This window comes from Sphaerodactylus townsendi, linkage group LG15 (assembly GCF_021028975.2).
Source record: "Sphaerodactylus townsendi isolate TG3544 linkage group LG15, MPM_Stown_v2.3, whole genome shotgun sequence".
Classification (NCBI taxonomy): domain Eukaryota; kingdom Metazoa; phylum Chordata; class Lepidosauria; order Squamata; family Sphaerodactylidae; genus Sphaerodactylus; species Sphaerodactylus townsendi.
The window spans coordinates 27316180-27333415 of record NC_059439.1 but is presented as its reverse complement, the minus strand read 5'-3'; the positions used below and the strand labels follow the sequence as shown (position 1 = coordinate 27333415).

Genomic DNA, 17236 nt, shown 5'->3' with positions numbered 1-17236 from the left:
GCATCCACGTTTCCCAGGAATTTTGCACCTCTGCCGTCCCACCACCACCACACTGGAGACTCTAAACCAGGGGTAGGGAACCTGCGGCTCGAGAGCCGCATGCGGCTCTTCTGCCCTTGCACTGTGGCTCCACGAGCCAAGCCGCCGGCCCCGTCCCTGCCCGCCCTGCAAGCAGCAGGGTGGGCGCACCAACTGCCCACGGTCAGCTGGGCTGCGCCGCTGGCTTCCCCTCTCGCATGCTCTGTTGGAGCGGGGCGGGTGATTTCTTGGCGGCCGGCAAGGCCGAGCCACCGGCTTCATCCTTGCCCACCTTGCAGGCAGCAGGGCGGGCATATCCATGCGCTTCTCAGAATGAGCGGAGTAAAAGGTAAAAAAAAACATATATACAGTGTTATCTTTATTTTAAATGTCAAAAATTATTTGCGGCTCCAAGTGTTTTCTTTTCCCTTGGAAAACGGGTCCAAATGGCTCTTTTAGTGTTAAAGGTTCCCTACCCCTGCTCTAAACCTTCCCAGCCCCGTGAAGAGTGAGGGGGCATCTCAAACACTGAGGAGAAAACAGACGCCCCCGGCAGGAAAAATCTGAGCCCACAGAGTATCCCAGCCCCAAAGTTCTCACCAAAGCAGACGGCAACAATCCCGAAAAGGAGCTACTTCAAAAGGAAGGACGGAGAGAAACCGATGGGAAGTTACACAGTGAAGGACACAGTGAAAGGGGGGGTGTCACAACAGCTTTATTAAATAAAAAGAACTCAGGTTGTTTCCAAAACCACAATCAAATTTCCGCTCTTTTGCGTCTGTTTTTTTTTTTTTAAAGGTGCAACACTGCAAAATTCGTGATAAAATCAGGCGAGGAGGAAGGAACACAGAACAGCAGCATCATGCCTTCGACTCCCCCCACCCCCTTTTATTTTCCCAGAAGCCTCTGGAACCCAAGGACAATGCCCAGGGTGTGGTATCAGTTCCGACCTGCACCTTCTGAATGGCACATCCCTCCGCCTCCCTCATTGGTTCATTCTAATTAAGAGGAACACAAAGCCCTGATGAACAAAAGGGGCGGGGGCGGAGCTTTTAAATAAGCTCCTCCCACCATCCCTCGATTCCTGCCCTCCCTCATCTACGTATGACAGAAAAAAACGAGGGGACAGAATTCTGAGGTTGTAAAACGGGCTGTACCACTTCAGACTGCGGGCGGAGGGGAGGGAGGCACGTTTTTAATTCTTTCCCAAACTTGTACTCCTTGAAAAGTAAAGCGTCGCTCCCTTCCCGCCTCAGTGTCCTAATGGATCTCGACTTGGGAGTGCTGCTGGTTCTGAGAAGGTTCTGCTTCGTTCTGTGGGACAGCGTGGTCCGGTGCGCCGGGGTGAGAATCAGGTGGAAGCGCCTGGTCTGCAAAGAGAACAAGAAGATTTGAGATTTATATCCCCCCTTTCTCTCCTGTAAGGAGGCTCAAAAGGGCTTACAATTTCCTTTCCTTCCCCCCCAAACCCTGTGAAGCACGTGGGGCTGAGAGAGTTCTGAGAGAACTGTGACTAGCCCAACAGGAATATAGGAGTGCGGAAACACATCTGGTTCAGCAGATAAGCCTCTGCCACTCAGGTTGAGTGGGGAATCAAACCCAGTTCTCCAGATTAAAATCCACCTGCTCTTAAGCACTACCCCATGCTGGCTCTCAAGACAGAGTTGACTGCTACTTCACTGATCTGGATCCAGAATTTCTACGGCACCATTACATATGGCTCTTAAACTGCTACAGATAATCCCTCCTGGTACCTTTGGCAAGTATGAGCAGAGTGCCTAAAGTATTTTTTAAGACCCAAACAAACTGTAGCGACCGCATCCCCAGATCCTATGTTCGCCCACGAATATCAGACTGATCCCCATTTACAGAATTCACAGGGCTTCGGGCTCTCACCTGCTGGGGCCGCATGCGGAGGCTGCGCCTGAAACTTCAGCTCACCCCCTGGTCCAGCCGGGTGTCCTTGCTCGGGCTGCGGCTGAGATTTCCTCTGTTCCATTTGGAGCACAGCCTGCAAGAGATAAAGTTCAACAGGTGCTCCCTCACATCCAAAATGGTAGGAAACCCAAATGGCCAGCTCTCTCAAGAAATTCTGAGTTAGATGGACTACTACCGTGTTTCCCCGAAAATAAGACAGGTTCTTATATTAATTTTTGCACCAAAAGACGCATGACGGCTTATTTTCGGGGTAGGGCCTATTTTCAGGGAAATACGGTACCTTCACAATTCATTATGGGCTCTCGGCAGCCCTGTTGCTTCCCTGTCACGTGTGATGCAAGCTGCATCCTCATTGGCAGGGAGCACCCTCCTGGATCACACCATCCCAATCTGTAACTACAGGTAGGGCTCATTTTTGGGCTTATATTTGAAGCCTCCTCCAAAAATCCTGAAAAATCATGATAGGGCTTATTTTCGGGGTAGGTCTTATTTTCGGGGAAACACGGTAGTTCCATAGATGGACTCGGTGTACGGCAGCTTTGACCGCCTACCCATCAACAATTTTTGGTTGTTGTTTGCGCACCCCCAGCATCGCCTGTGAGGTAGGTGGGGCTGAGAGAGTTCTGAAGAACTGTGACTAGCCCAAGGTCACCCAGCAGGAATGTAGGAGATCTGACATGTTAAGATACCTCAATAACATTCCAGAAGAATCTGTTTAGAAAAAGATCAGGAACTTGTCTGTGGGTTTCACCAGACCATGAGGTTCCACTGCCACCACCCTTCTCAGGAGAACAAAGTGTCCAAGTACGCCAAGAGCTTTCTTTCCTCCACACACAATTAGAAGAGAATGTCCTATCCACGCTCCCTACCTGCTGATACTCCTTCTTCTGCGCATCCAGCTCCACCTGCCGCTGCTGAAGTTCTTCGTGCTGCCGGCGGAGGTGCTCTGCACGCCGGCCTAACTCCACCTCCTGGGCCATTAACTCCGCCTCAAAGCGCTGAAGCTCGGCCTCGGAATAGACTTGTGTTTCTTCCACTGTCTGGATGGAGGAGGAGGAAGGAGAAAGAGGTGCAGCCACAATAGGCCCAGTTATCCCAGCGGGGTTGCCCACCCCTGTGCTTCTTCCACAGGCCCATTCGTCTGTCTTTCCTCAGCTATTTCATCTTGCCTGACAATTTCCACATTCATCACCCACGCTTCAATCTAAGCGCTTGAACAGCAATGCGATTGCAGAGTAAGACTGAACTCTCACTCGATTCCTCTTAGAAACTGGATTTCTGCTAATTTAGCTATTTTTCTTTAAAAGCTTTGTTTCTAGATTGAGGGACCCAAAAGCAGTGGGAAGTACCCAAGGTTTAGGTGTTAGAAGCTCCTGCATGTATTAATCTAAGTCATGAATGCTCATATTAAAGGCACATCATTACTTGGGATTCTGTGAATCAAGGTGATTTCACCCTCGAATCAGGGCAATTTATTTATTTTATTATTAATTTTATATACCGCCCTCCCCCTGAGGGCTCAGGGCGGTTCACAACAAGGTTAAAACATACATGAAAACATAATTTAAATATCAATTACATAAAAACAGAACCCATTTAAAAATGCGGATGGCGTCTAGATACCCCCCTCCCCCGCCCCCTTGTGCCCACGGGAGGCCAGATGACATGGTAGATGTATTTTTAACCAGGCTGGCCAAATGCCAGGCGGAACAGGTCCATCTTGCAGGCCCTGCGGAAACTCTGTAAGTCCTGCAGGGCCCTGATCTCCCTAGGGAGCCTGTTCCACCAGGTAGGGGCCAGGGCTGAAAAGGCCCTGCCCCTCGTCGAGGCCAGCCTGATCATTTTTGGGCCAGGGATCACGAGTAGGTCCTCCTCCGAGGAGCGGAGGGACCTACCGGGGCAATATGGGGAGAGGCGGTCGCTCAGATTTACCAGAACAGAACACAAGAACTCCTGCACTACAGTGTACCAGTCAGACCAGGGTAAAAATTTTGCCCAGAGGCAAGATCCACAGTCATATAATATTTAAGCCAAAATATTCTGCTCCAAGAGAACTGACCACAAACGAGGCACTTGCATTGAGGCACCCACCCCCAATCTCCTAGTAACATGATGTCCTCTCTAATGACTCTCTTGAAGTGACTAAGAAAGCCCATCCCTAGCAGCAGGTGATTCATTTTGTCCCTGAGGCTAAACCACAAGCTTGCTGCAGGACGGAGGCAGTGAACTAGACGCTACTAGTGAGCGCTTTCTCCACCCTTCAATCACGCATCCAAGTCCCACGCTAGCTGCCACTAGCGACTTGATTTCTCCATCCTCCAGTCGTGCATTCAAGCCCCTCATATACCTTCCATCCATCGGCTTCGTTAAATTCCTTCTTCTGTGTAGATTTGAGAAACTCGTCCAGGTTCACCAGCCTGTCCCTGTTTAGATCCACCTGCAAGAAATGGAGGTTGAGTTCAAAAGGCTCCCCGCTCCGCCCTTTTCAAGCATCTTTTCCAACAACACTCTCAGAGCTTTAAGATTTTGGGAACAAAAGGTGAACCACAAGTACACAACCTTCGTCGGCAACCCGATGAAGAAAGGCAGACGGGTACTTGGCAGAGGGACCCTAAAGGCTCGCTGAGTTGAGGATTTCCCAGCGCAAACGACCAGATATTAACATCGCCACTGAAAACACACACACAAAGCCCTGCCAGTATCTATCCCTCTTAACCTGACCCTGCAAATGTCACTATCCTGTCTCCTCCACCCCACCCCACACTGTAGGGGTGAGCCAGCGAACCCAGCAGAGATTCAGACAGAGCACAGGAATGCCTGCGCCATCTGTTGCCCTCTGGGCAAGCACGCTCACCTGTCACAAGACCCCCATGACTCACGGGTCACAAGATGTCCTGGACAAAGGGACAAAAGGTACATACCCCCAGGTATGGATTAGGCCCAGACAGGAACGTTTCCTCCCGCACGTACGCAGCCCCTATGAGTCATGTATTGTGCAACATTCTCCCGCTCTCCCGCCTTCCCAAAAACCCTAATAAAAGGTGCCAGGGACCGCCAGCTCGGCAGAGTAGCCAGATCCACAGATCACGCTATATCGCCACTGGCTTCTCTCCACCGGATGATATCGCTGCGTCTCGCCTATTCCTTGCGTCGCCCGTAACGACTTCACCACACACACTCCCCTTTACCCACGTTTTTCATGACGTGTTCACGCATACGCAGCCGCTCTTCTTCCATTTCCAGCATGTCATCTTCCTCGTTGCGGGGATCGTACACTTTTTCCAGCTGCAGGAAAGGGAGAATGACGGAGTTCAGCTCCCCCCAAAACTAGTTAGTTCCAACTTCCACACCACAGTCGTCGTCCCCGCCCATCAAACACAAAGGCCCCTTCCGCACATGCAGAATAACGCACTTTCAATTCACTTCCACAATTGTTTGCAAGCGGATTTGGCTATTCTGTACAGTCAAATCCAGCTGAAAAGTGCACTGAAAGTGGATTGAAAGTGCCGTATTCTGCATGTGCGGAAAGGGCCAAAGAGAGGTATGTGCTTTTGTGCTCCACTCTTCCCTCCTCAAACTGAGCACGAGGGGGAAAAACCTGGTTTAAAACAAACTCTAGCTATCCGTAAGGTACAAATGCAAGTGCAGAAGACAACTGAAGACAGTCACATGCTCTTCCCCACACACTGATATGCTACGCCACGGTTTAATCTTGGCTTTCGGGAGGAAAGCCAGCTCCAGCGTGGCGTAGTGGTGAAGAGCAGTGGACTCTAATCTGGAGACCCGGGTTTGATTCCCCACTCCTCCACCTCAGCGGTGGACTCTTATCTCGTGAACTGGATTTGTTTCCCCACTCCTACACATGAAGCCTGACCTTAGTCACAGTTCTCTCAGAACTCTCTCAGGTGTCTGTTATGGGGAGAGGAAGGAGAAGGAGTCTGTGAACCACCGTAAATCTCTTTACAGGAGAGAAAGGTAGGGTATAAATCCAAACCCCCCCCTTCTTCTTAATCCACATGCTTCCACTTGGAATATTGCGGGTAACTGGAGTTGCTTTGAAATTGCTTTCTGCTCAAGACGAAAGTAGAGCGTGCAAACTTGGCACCGAAGCAAGTTCATACACATGCAAGCTTAACGTAATGTCTGAACACAGCCAAGTACACACTGAACTTATTTCTCACCACTATAACATTAAGGGCCTGTATCTTGAATTGTACCATGCCAGAGCGCAGGGGGCTCGTGTACGCCTCCTCACAAACAGAAAGCTAGCCCATCAAGGTCTATAATGCCACCTCCTTTTTCCAGGTTATATTTCTACTGTAGTGTTTTCCAGACAAGAGCGCTCACACATGCCAGTGAAAACTTCGACGAGAACTCACCTCCTTGGTGAAAAGAGCCTCCAACTCCTGCTCATCCAAGACGCCATCGCTGTTGGTGTCTGGAAGCAAGGGGGAGAAGGAATTAAGTCACAGGAAAAGCCATGAACACCCCATGCCTCAATCTGCAATTGGGGATCTCAGCCTGCCTGTTTAAAGGGGGAGACTGTGTAATGGAAGATTTTACACGGCCAATTCCAAATATGTATCTGTCCGGGGGCGGGGGTAGCCGTGACCCCCTCCCCGGCCTTGTTCCTGGGTCCGCGGGCGGCGGACGACTCCCAGGCGTCCCGGGAGCCCGCCGGACAAGGGGAGCCCCGCCGCCGCGCCGCCGGCTCGGGGGTTCACCCCGCTCTTCTGTCGGCCGGCGGGGCGCGCGGAGGCTCCGCCGGCGGGGAACGTCGCGTCAGTCAACCGGCAGGGGGGCGGAGCGTCGGCGAGCTCCGCCGCCACACCGACGACGAGGAGCCCGGCTGACGCAGCTGCGGGGCGAGGGTTGCGCCAGCCGCGCGAAGACAGCTGAGCCCTCTTGGGCTAACGACGGGCGGTGCCAGCGGGCACGGAGGTGGAGGGGAGGAAGGGATAAAGGGGGAAAATCCGGCGTGCAGAGGAGGAAGGACGGGAAGGAGGGAAGGAGTGGGAGACTGTGTGGCAGGGGAGAACAGGGGAAGGACGCGGAAAGCCAGGAGGGGGACAGAAAGGAGAGCGCCCCAAGGGGGGAACAGGAGTGGGAAAGGAGGAGGACTGGTGGACGAGCCGAAGGGGCCGACACCAGGAGCGAGGGAGAGGCAGCCAGGAGAGGGGCTGGCAGGGAGGCTTCCCTGCTCACCTGGCCTAACGTTCTGCGGACCCTGAGCCACCTTTGGGTGGCAGGGGCATCCTGTGGCTGAGACGGCTGTCTCAGCCAGTCCACTCCCCCGAGAACGGGAGTGAGGCCGGTGATTCCAACAGCCGGGCAGGGGAAGGTGGGTTGGCAACCGGGGTCCCGGCGGGGCCCCCACCACGGGCGCAGGACAGTATCACTGAAAACTAAGGAAAGAAATGTTTGAAGATGGTTTTCCTTCTCTAACCAGTAGATGGAGGTGCAGGCCCAACATAGAATTCTCTCAGCTTCTGAAAGGATTCATTTTTAAATGACATTTACTGTTCATGTTTTTTGCTCTTTCTGAGCCTTCAAAAACACAGCGTACAAAAAGAAACACATAGATAAAAATATCAGTCAAAATATTACTTGCCAGCATAAATTCCTACAAGTTAAATCCCCACCTCAGCATACACACCAGAACACACATACAACAACATACACAGAGTAATATAATAGAGGCTCAATTCTTCTATTTACTTCATTCGCATCCCATCTTTCTCCCCTAGGGTGACCCCCAAGGTGGTTTACATTATTACATCATTTTCCTCTCTTCTATACAACCCTCACAACGATTGCCAAAGAAATAGGAAGAAACACTCAGAGACTAGAAATGGAGTCAAATCCCAATAGGGTCTTAAGAACATAAGAACATAAGAACAAGCCAGCTGGATCAGACCGAAGTCCATCTAGTCCAGCTCTCTGCTACTCGCAGTGGCCCACCAGGTGCCTTGGGGAGCTCACATGTAGGATGTGAATGCAATGGCCTTCTGCGGCTGCCAATTACCTGCTCTTCACCACTACACCAAAGAAACATTACACCAAGAAAGAAATCATTATTTTGCATCTATTACATTCATTTATTTACAAAGAAAGAAGAGATAGGGAACTGCAACCGCCCTGAGGAAGAAGGGGCTAAAAATATGTTAGCTAGACAATGTCAAAGTCAGAACTGGAGGGCGCAACGCACACACGCACGCACATGCACACCGGTTTCATTACCGTGCAAGTTGAAGAAGGTTTTGGGGTTGAACTCGTTGGGGTCTAAGCCGTCCGTCTCCTGCCAAACCTCCTTGAGCTGATCTTGGCTTCCCTGCACGAGGTTATATGCAAGGCAGTCAAGGCACGTCGAAAGAATTCACCACGTCCCCCACCCCAACCTAATTTTTTTAAGAGGATTTTCCCTACCGGGGCATTGACTTTGGGGTGTTCCTTTATGCTTCTTCTCTGAGCTCTCGAACGCCGCCGCTTCTCCTCATCCAGTGAGACTTGCGGGTAATTCCCGACGCCGTGTTCCTTCAGCATCTCATAGCGCTTGAACTCATTGTGATGGTCCGCATCAAAGTTCTCCAGGTGCTTAGTCGCCTGGGAGGCAGAGAGAGGGGGAGGGGGCATCAGGAATCAATTTCTCAATGGATGCAACGTTACTCAAGGTAACTGAATGGATGTGAGGAAGTCACCTTGAGTAATTATTCATTAAGATTGAAGAATTGTAACGAAGAAGAATCTATCGAAAAACGGTTACAGTAGCAACCCGCTTTATTATTGATATTCAATTGACGGACTTGGCTCAGACTGGTTCATTGCATTGCTACATAGACTTATTTCTACTGACTGGAAATCGCAGTATATGCAGCTATTGATAAGTGATTGATTATCTTTCTAAAGAAGAGGTCCCGGCCCAAGTACCTATATATGGACTTTTAAGACATAGGACCGAAAGTGGAGAAGACATTGTTTAGGTCACCTGGATCATGTTGTAGGGTGATGTGATATGTAGTATAGTAAGAGTCTAGCTCTGATGTTGTTTGCACTTTCACTGGTTGCACTCTTTGGCGTATTGCACTTTTATATGTGGCTTAGCGCACTGGATAAAGCAGCCATGGATGCAGCTGCTTTGTTGTTTGTGGGGCCATCAGGAATCCCAGCTTCCACACTGCCCGGCTCCAGGGCCACATATCCTGTTCCCCTCCTCCAGTGGGTCATCATGAAGATACAACTCCTCTAATCAATCGCCCCTACCTGTCCTGTTCCACTGGACGCTGATGCTTAAAGTCCAGATTCTGAGGAGTGTTCCTGTACCTTTAACAAGAGCCGCACTGAAGGAAAATTCCACCAGGTATGGCTGCCCTCGCCACAGAGACAGAATAGCCGTTTCGATAAAGATCACAGGCAATTCCCACACCTCTATTCATAGGCTCAGGCCGGGTAAGAGGGGCAGATGTCAACCAAGCTACTATCCCAGTTGCCAACTGACCCATCAGCCTCCTGCAGCTGTGCTTTTCTGAACAATTCGATGATGTCAATTTCCAGAAAGTGTCCTTAGAGTGGTGTAGGGTTAAGAGGGTGCACTCTGATCTGGAGAACGGGTTGATTCCCTGCTCTGCCACTAGAGCTTTGAGGCTTTATCCGGTGAACTAGGTTAGCTTGTGGGTCTCCAACATTACGCCAGCTAGGGTGACCTGAGCAGTCACACAGTTCTTCGAGTTTCTTGGCCTCCACCCACCTCACAGGGTGTTTGTTGTGGGGAAAGGGGAGGGCAGGAGATTGTAAGCCCTTGAGTCTCCTTCTTCAGAGAGAAAGGGGATATAAATCCAAAACTTCTTCTATCAAGCTGCAGAGGCTGGATGACAATCTTATTCAGTGGCACTGACACACACATCCTCTTGCAAGACTCAGAATTCTGCAGTCAACACAATTCCATGTTTCTGCAGCCACAGAACTCAAAGCGGGATAAGAATTGGTGTTCTCGAAAAAAAACAGAAGTGCTCTTTGTAGCTGGGCTAGACCACACTGATTGCATTCAAGGCAGGAAGGAAGTCATCAGGGAGACAAAAGCAATTTGACTGACTGTTTTGAAAGGAAGCACGCAAGAAGGGCGGGACGCATAGTCTGAATGAGCAGCTCCAAGTCTCGAGCTTCAAACGTGGTGTTGCTCTTTGAGGGTCCAGATGCTCAAACTGCTTCAGTAAAGTCCTGTGGCCTAATCTGGCCATCTGGAGGGAAGGGAAAAACTGATCACTGATGTAGTACTCTACCTGTAATTCTTAAGCAGGTCGCGACGCAACACATTTATCACCAACAATAGTAAGAAATGAACAGCCCAAACAGCCAGCAGGGTGCGGTAGTTAAGAATGGCGGACTCCTAATTTTGAAAACTGGCTCTGTTTTTTTTCCAGCTCCCGCGGGTGGACTTGGCCAGTCACAGTTCTCTAGGGCTTCACTTCAAGATAATAGTACCGACTAGGCACTGAGAGGAACTGCTCCCTAAATCCCACCCCTGAACTCCTCAGAGGAAGGATACAATTAAATGTACTCAAGAATTACTGACTCCCTGAACGGGAGAGGAAGAAAATGCAATTGCAAACCATTTTAACACTCTCTACAGCTCAGAAAAGTGGGGTATGAATGAAGGCCTCAGAAGTGGTGGGATCCAAAAATTTTAGTAACAGGTTCCCAGGGTGGTGATTCAAACAGTGGCGTAGTGCCAATGGGGCGTGGCGGGAGACGACAGGGGCGTGGCCAGGCATTCTGGGGCGGGGCATTCATAATTTCTCTGTTACTGTAAAAAACTCTTACTGTAAAAAAATAAGATCCTAATTTCCAGCTGGTATCTTTCTGTCCATAATTTAAAGTCATTATAGCAGTCCTGTCGTCTACTGCCAACAGAAACAACGACTTCTCCTCTAATTGACTGCCTGTCAAATACTTCATACTTTCAAATACTTAATTTTGTTTCTAGAAGTCAAAAGAAGGATACTTTCCTTAAACAAGGAACTTTACCACATTACTAAAATATGTTTTAAAAACAGCCCAACAGGGAGAGAATTATCCCGCTTTCTCACCTTCACCAACTGTTGGCTACATAGGGAAACAAACAGGATTCTTTATGATTTTGGACCTAATGGAATTTCTAACGGAAAAGCAGACCCAGTTAGTAACCCCTCTCGCACAATACAAATAATTAGTAACCCACTCTCGGGAACTGGTGAGAACCTGCTGGATCCCACCTCTGGCCCTCAGTCACATTACAAAAAAAAAAAAGATTATGTAAAGAGTTATAGCTAAACTGGCCCAGATACATGACACTGCACAACCTACTGGTGACAACTATTTCAGCAACAGAACCCAGAATTCACTGGCAGACATACAGTTCTTTCCTAACTCTCAACATGCCCCCCCCCCCACCCCACCCCCCCAACCACCGGGCCAATTCAATCCATCTTAACTCTTCACCTTTGTTCCATGGTGGCTTCCATCTTGGCCTTCAAAAGCATCCGAAGCCGGGAGACCTCCTGACGCTTCAGTTCGTCCAGTTTGGTGCGGACGTGGTGGCTGACGAAATCCAGCTCCTTGCTGAGTTTCCCGCTCTGAAAGATAGAGGAGGAGGAGGAGGAAAAGACAGAAAAGGCCGTTTGGAGTCCAGTTTTGCGGTTCCTCAGCCGTTCTGCTTGAAGCTGGCCAGTGAATCCCGTGAATCCGTCACCCCTGCAAAAATCCTCAAGTAGGAAATGCCCTCCTGTCTACCAAAACCCTCACTTATGCCACCAAATCCTACACCGCAATTTGAGCATCCCAAATCACCTTGATGTCCTCGGCATCTGCTGCCTGCAGTTTCTCTCGGAAGTGCCCGTCTGTTTCCAACACATTGATGACTTCTTGGAGGTAGCGATTGTAAAACAGACCGGTGTCCTGTATGGAAGCGAGGAGCGAGGAGTCAGGCTAAATGGCCAGAGAGTCTTTACTCCGCGGATACTCAGGCCAGTAAGGCTCTTGATTGGTTGGGCAGAAGCGCTTTTCACCCCAACATAAGCGCGATCTACACTGCATTACTGGAAGTTGAGCTGTGGCAATAATTTTGCGCGCAGGCTGTGCTTCTCCCATGAAGCCATTTTTTTTGCTGTGCCCACCATGCTGTGTTGGACTTCCAAGCGTGCCCACAAGGTCAAAAGGCTGGTGACCCTGGAGAGCCAGCGTGGTGTAGTGGTTAAGAGCAAAATGCACTCTAATCTGGAGAACCGGTTTGATTCCCTCACTCTGCCACTGGAGCTGTAGAGGCTTATCTGGTGAACCAAATTAGCTTTCAGCACTCCAACACATGCCAGCTGGGCCACTTTAAGCTAATCACAGTTCTTTGAGCTCCCTCAGGGCTCCACCCACCTTCAGCAGGGTATTTATTGTGAGGGCAGGGGAGGAAAGGAGATTGTAAGTCTCTTTGAGTCTCCTCTACAGGAGAGAAAGGGGATATAAATCTAAACTCTTCTTTCTTCTATTTAAGCCCCCCATGTCTCCCGGATAATTTTGTAAGAGATGACCGAACAAAGGGACTCCAGCAGCAAAACTTCTACAGGAACTACAACAGCTCACAAAGCTAGGCCTAGATCTGGGTGCTACTGCTAACCACATAATCTTAGCCATGCATTTTCCCCTCTCAACTTGCAGAGTGAGGAAGGGTTTTGCACAGCTACAGAGTACATCACTTGTCCTTAACTTTGTTCCACTTCTGATATTTCTCCCCAACCAAGTCTTTCTGCAACATAGGCAGTGCAACACAGAGATAACAAAAGCTGCATTAGGAAAAATCTGGTCATTCTTAGAACTACAGGTACCCTCTGGCCACGAACAGACATCACTGACACGGGCAGAAGTGTCTAAAAGTGGGCTTGAAGTGGGTGGAGAACCCAGCACTCACAGATGGATCTGGGGGAGTTTCAGCCTCTTTTTTCTCCTTGGGACGTTCAATGGGCACACAGGTGGTCAGCCCCCAAAGGGCAACACTTACAAGCCACGTCAGACGCATCGCCGTGGGTGCCCGCCACCTGCAATGAGAATGTCTGGGCTGAGGAAGAGTTTCATTGCCACTGCAACAGACTTACACTTCAAGCAGATTCACAAGTGAAGCAGCCTCCAACTGACCAGGGGACTACGCAGGTACAGCAAAATGAGACAGCACCACAGATGAATTGCAAAGGCCCCTCCGCACAGGCAAAATAAGGCGTTTTCAAACCACTTTCACAACTGTTTGCAAGTGGATTTTGCTATTCCACACAGCTTCAAAGAGCACTGAAAGCAGTTTGAAACTGCATTATTCTGCATGTGCGGAATGAGCCCAAGTGAGAGATCACACCTTCCCTTTTCCAGGTATAAAAGAAAAAATATATTTGTAAGACGACTGGCCCAGAAGGAAGAAGACGGGCCAAGAAGCTCACCCCAATGCAGTAGATGTTTATTTGCATTTATTTTTTGCTTGACTGAAAAGCACAGAACAGCCAGTGCATTAAACTCGTTGTAGCAGCAGTTCTCAACCTGTGGGTCACGACCCCTTTGGGGGTCGAACGACCCTTTCACAGGGGCCGCCTAAGACTCTCTGCATCAGTGTTTTCCATCTGCAAAATGGATAAATGTTAGGGTTGGGGGTCACCACAACATGAGGAACTGTATTAAAGGGTCGCGGCATTAGGAAGGTTGAGAACCACTGCGTTATAGTGTCAGACTTTAATCCAGGACAGGCAGGTTTGAGAGCCAGGGAGGTACAGTGGTTAAGTGTGGTGGACTCTACTCTGGAGAACTGGGTTTGTTTCCACACTCTTCCGCATGCCTGCTGGGTGGCCTTGGCCAGGTTACAGTTCTCTCAGAACTCTCTCAGCCCCACTGACCTCACACAAGGTGTCTGTTGTGGGGAGGGGGAGGGAATTACTTTGTAAGCCACTTTCAGACTCCTCATGGTAGAGAAAAGCCAGTATAAATCCAAAACCTTTCTTCTCTCTTTGAATCCTCACGTTAAGGGGTACAAGTCAGAACCCCTGGGCCACACCTTCAACTGGAAGTATCTGACAGGGTTTTGCCGCAGGATAACATGGAGGGTGGGAGAACAATATCAGATGCTGTTTTGGGTCCCCATGGAGTACATTCTATTTCTCTTTTAAATCAGGATAAACATTTTCATTGTTTTTCAGTCCTCTAGATTAATCACCAATCCATTTGGCTGCTGTGTTTTATGCCAGAAGCTGCCCTGAGCCCATAAGGGAAAGGGTAGCCTATAAATAGAACAAAACAAATAAATATCAAAATAAATAAACATTCAAAATGGCATCTGGTTCTGTAGAACAGGTATCGCAGGCGACAGAAAACGAAGGAGGAAATACCAGCAGTCAGTAATGTCAGCAAAGGACACATTAGAGAAATTCCGTGGAAAAAAAACCTGAGCTGTTACATTTCAGTCATGTCACTGATTTAGGTCAGAAACAGAATGCAACAGCGAAGAAAAGACTCTCACCGCAAAAATGCGTGGGAGCCACCTCTGCACAAAGCAAAACCATGACTCCACAAAGAAGGCAAGCTCCCCACCAAGAAGGTACCAATCCAGACCCCATCAAGAGTCCTAAGCCAGGCACCTTTGAGGAAGGGCAAGAGGGGATCCTGTCCCATTACCCAGTCCACAGCAGACAGATGAAGAGTTATCCCTAAGTTTCTAATCGAATAACTGTCAGGTTCCTCCAAGGATTAAGTTCTCCCCATCATCCCCTGCCAGCATGATGCTGGCAGGGGATGATGGGAACTGTAGTCCACAACAACTGGAGGGCCGCGAGTTTGACACCTATGCAGTCTAATGTATCATTATTTCACGAACCCAGCCCCTGTATTTCCCGGGATAACCTAGAAACAGAAGAGATGACAACACAGACCTTTCTTTTCCTGGAAACTTCCCTCCTATAGGGTTGAAATGGCTTACTGTGAGCAAGAGTTGCACTTTGCCCATGTTCAGAAAACCCCTCCTCCAAGCCAAGCTGACCATGACGCAGCAAATAAGTTCAGGGGCTCAAGTCTTAACCCCCAACATCAACGACTGGGATCAGCCCACGGTTGCCTCTGGGACTTACCTTTATCCAGCAGCCCCACGAACGTTGCCCCACGTTTCACGACCCCGCAGGCCACTTCCTCTCTCTTAGCTCCGCCCCTTTATCTGCATATTGAACCCCGCCCCTTTCCTCCCGCTTATGGACTATGCCACCTTCCGTGTCACGTCCGGCGCTCCTTGTTGCGTCATGCCGTGTTTTGCATAGGAGGCCTCGCCTCTTTCTCGTGATAGGAGGAACGCCAACTAATGATGTGAAGCAGGACAAAACCCAGCACAGTGCCATCATTGTTTATTGCCGCCCCCGAACCTGCTTAGAATGCGCGTGCGTGTAACAAAGCTGAGAAACGTACCTCTGAGCATGGGAGGAGTGCCTTCTTATTATAGAGGAGTCATATATGCGGGGAGTTCGCATGGCAGAAATTCAAAAGCATGAGGCTGCAGGGAGCCACGTGGATCCAAAGCAAAAGCTACATAATACCTTTTATTAAAGTTTCATTTGGGTTGGTCTTCAGAAAAGGCATTTTGTGGTTTAATGAAGTATATATATTTTAATGTGCAAAAGATATTATGTGACTCTTGTGATTACGAATTCGGTAACAGATTTCTCAAAGGGAGGGGGCTAATTTTGTGTTAAATTCAAAACTAGAATTTGCCTAACAGATCTAGAGCTCGTGATTGCTTTGCCTAACCTGGATAGCTTTAAAAGGCGCTTGGACAGATTTATGGAGGAGAAGTCGATTTATGGCTACCAATCTTGATCCTCTTTGATCTCAGATTGCAAATGCCTTAACAGACCAGGTGTTCGGGAGCAACAGCCGCAGAAGGCCATTGCTTTCACATCCTGCATGTGAGCTCCCAAAGGCACCTGGTGGGCCACTGCGAGTAGCAGAGAGCTGGACTAGATGGACTCTGGTCTGATCCAGCTGGCTTGTTCTTATGTTCTTATGTTCTAAGCAAATAAAGTATGCATCCTGCAAACGTTGCAACAGATGGTAAATGGATACAAGAAATACCAGCTTAAGCAGGGCACCTGGGAGTTGAACCTATACAGCATCCCAAAGAAAAATACCTTTGGGTTGCTTCATTCATAAGGTTTATGGTTGAAACCTAGGCCTGTTTCGGACTGGATGTGTGTCTGGAAATGGGTTTTAACACATATACTTAGCATTTGTAAAGTATAATCAAAGTTCAGAGCATGTATTAAAATATTTACATGCCATCTCTTTATTCTCTGATGCCTGCAGCAGTTTCATGTGTATTATCTTGTTAAACAACCATAAAAGGTGGACCACTATCATCCCAATATTTGTGGCAGGGCTTAAAGAAAGAGCACTTTGCTTGAGTTTCTAGCAGAGGGGACGTTTAAATCAGGCACGCATTACCAGGCACATTCATACCTTCTATGCCATAGGTGTCAAACTCGCGGCCCTCCAGATGTTATGGACTACAGTTCCCATCATCCCTTGCCAGCATCATGCTGGCAGGGGATGATGGGAACTGTCGTCCATAACATCTGGAGGGCTGTGAGTTTGACACCTATGTTCTATGCTATAGCAACTGATATTTGAGACTTCTTCTCATAAGAGCCCCTATTCACATAAAAGGTTCTTTTGCTCGCTGCGTTTGGTACTTGGTAGAAACCGGTAGTACCCATCTTTATGGCAATGTGCCTTTGATGGCTAAAATATAAAAGAATTGTGGGATTTTAGTTGATTTTATTCAAGCCTTTAAATTCTCTTCCACCTGCCCCAAAATCTCCAGCTGCAAATATGGCTGCCAGTTCCAGGTTGGGAATCACCTGGAGAGTTTGGGAGTGAACCCTGAGGAGGACAGGATTTGGGGAGGGGAGGGGAGGGGACAGACTTTAGTGGGGTGTGATGCCATAGAGTCCTCCTTCCACAAATTTGCGTGTCATCCTTGCGCAGGGGCCATGCTAATCTTCTCTGTATCCTTCCAATTTTAGTATATGGTATACTTTGATCTTTAGAAAGGTTGAAGCTATTGGTTTCCCCTTGGAATCACTCCTTATGCTCACAAAGGTGGAAGCCTTCAGACTAGTTAAGAATAGGCTCTTGGATCTTGATTTTCATAATTTGACTCGTGCTGCCAAGACAACCTGTTCTCCGACTACATTATTAATCCCATGCGAGCGTGGAATTATGGCAGCCTATCTTCGTCTGCTGA

At 48.9% G+C, this 17236-nt stretch overlaps 1 protein-coding gene and 1 non-coding gene across 2 annotated transcripts; both read right to left on the bottom strand.

The window, feature by feature from the left end:
- Window positions 1-713: 713 nt before the first annotated feature.
- On the bottom strand, window positions 714-15157 carry NUCB1 (nucleobindin 1). The gene is given in 14 exon segments (XM_048518141.1): window positions 714-1388; window positions 1915-2029; window positions 2826-2996; window positions 4304-4393; window positions 5149-5241; window positions 6336-6394; window positions 8197-8287; window positions 8383-8559; window positions 10075-10131; window positions 10134-10182; window positions 11431-11564; window positions 11779-11886; window positions 12887-13013; window positions 15075-15157. Coding segments are annotated over 13 exon segments (1362 nt in total). The 5' UTR covers window positions 12995-13013; window positions 15075-15157; the 3' UTR covers window positions 714-1278.
- A 1775-nt stretch (window positions 15158-16932) lies between these two features.
- LOC125445368 lies at window positions 16933-17034 on the bottom strand. Its single transcript, XR_007246291.1, has one exon. It is a non-coding gene; the product is annotated as a U6 spliceosomal RNA (small nuclear RNA).
- Window positions 17035-17236: the final 202 nt, after the last annotated feature.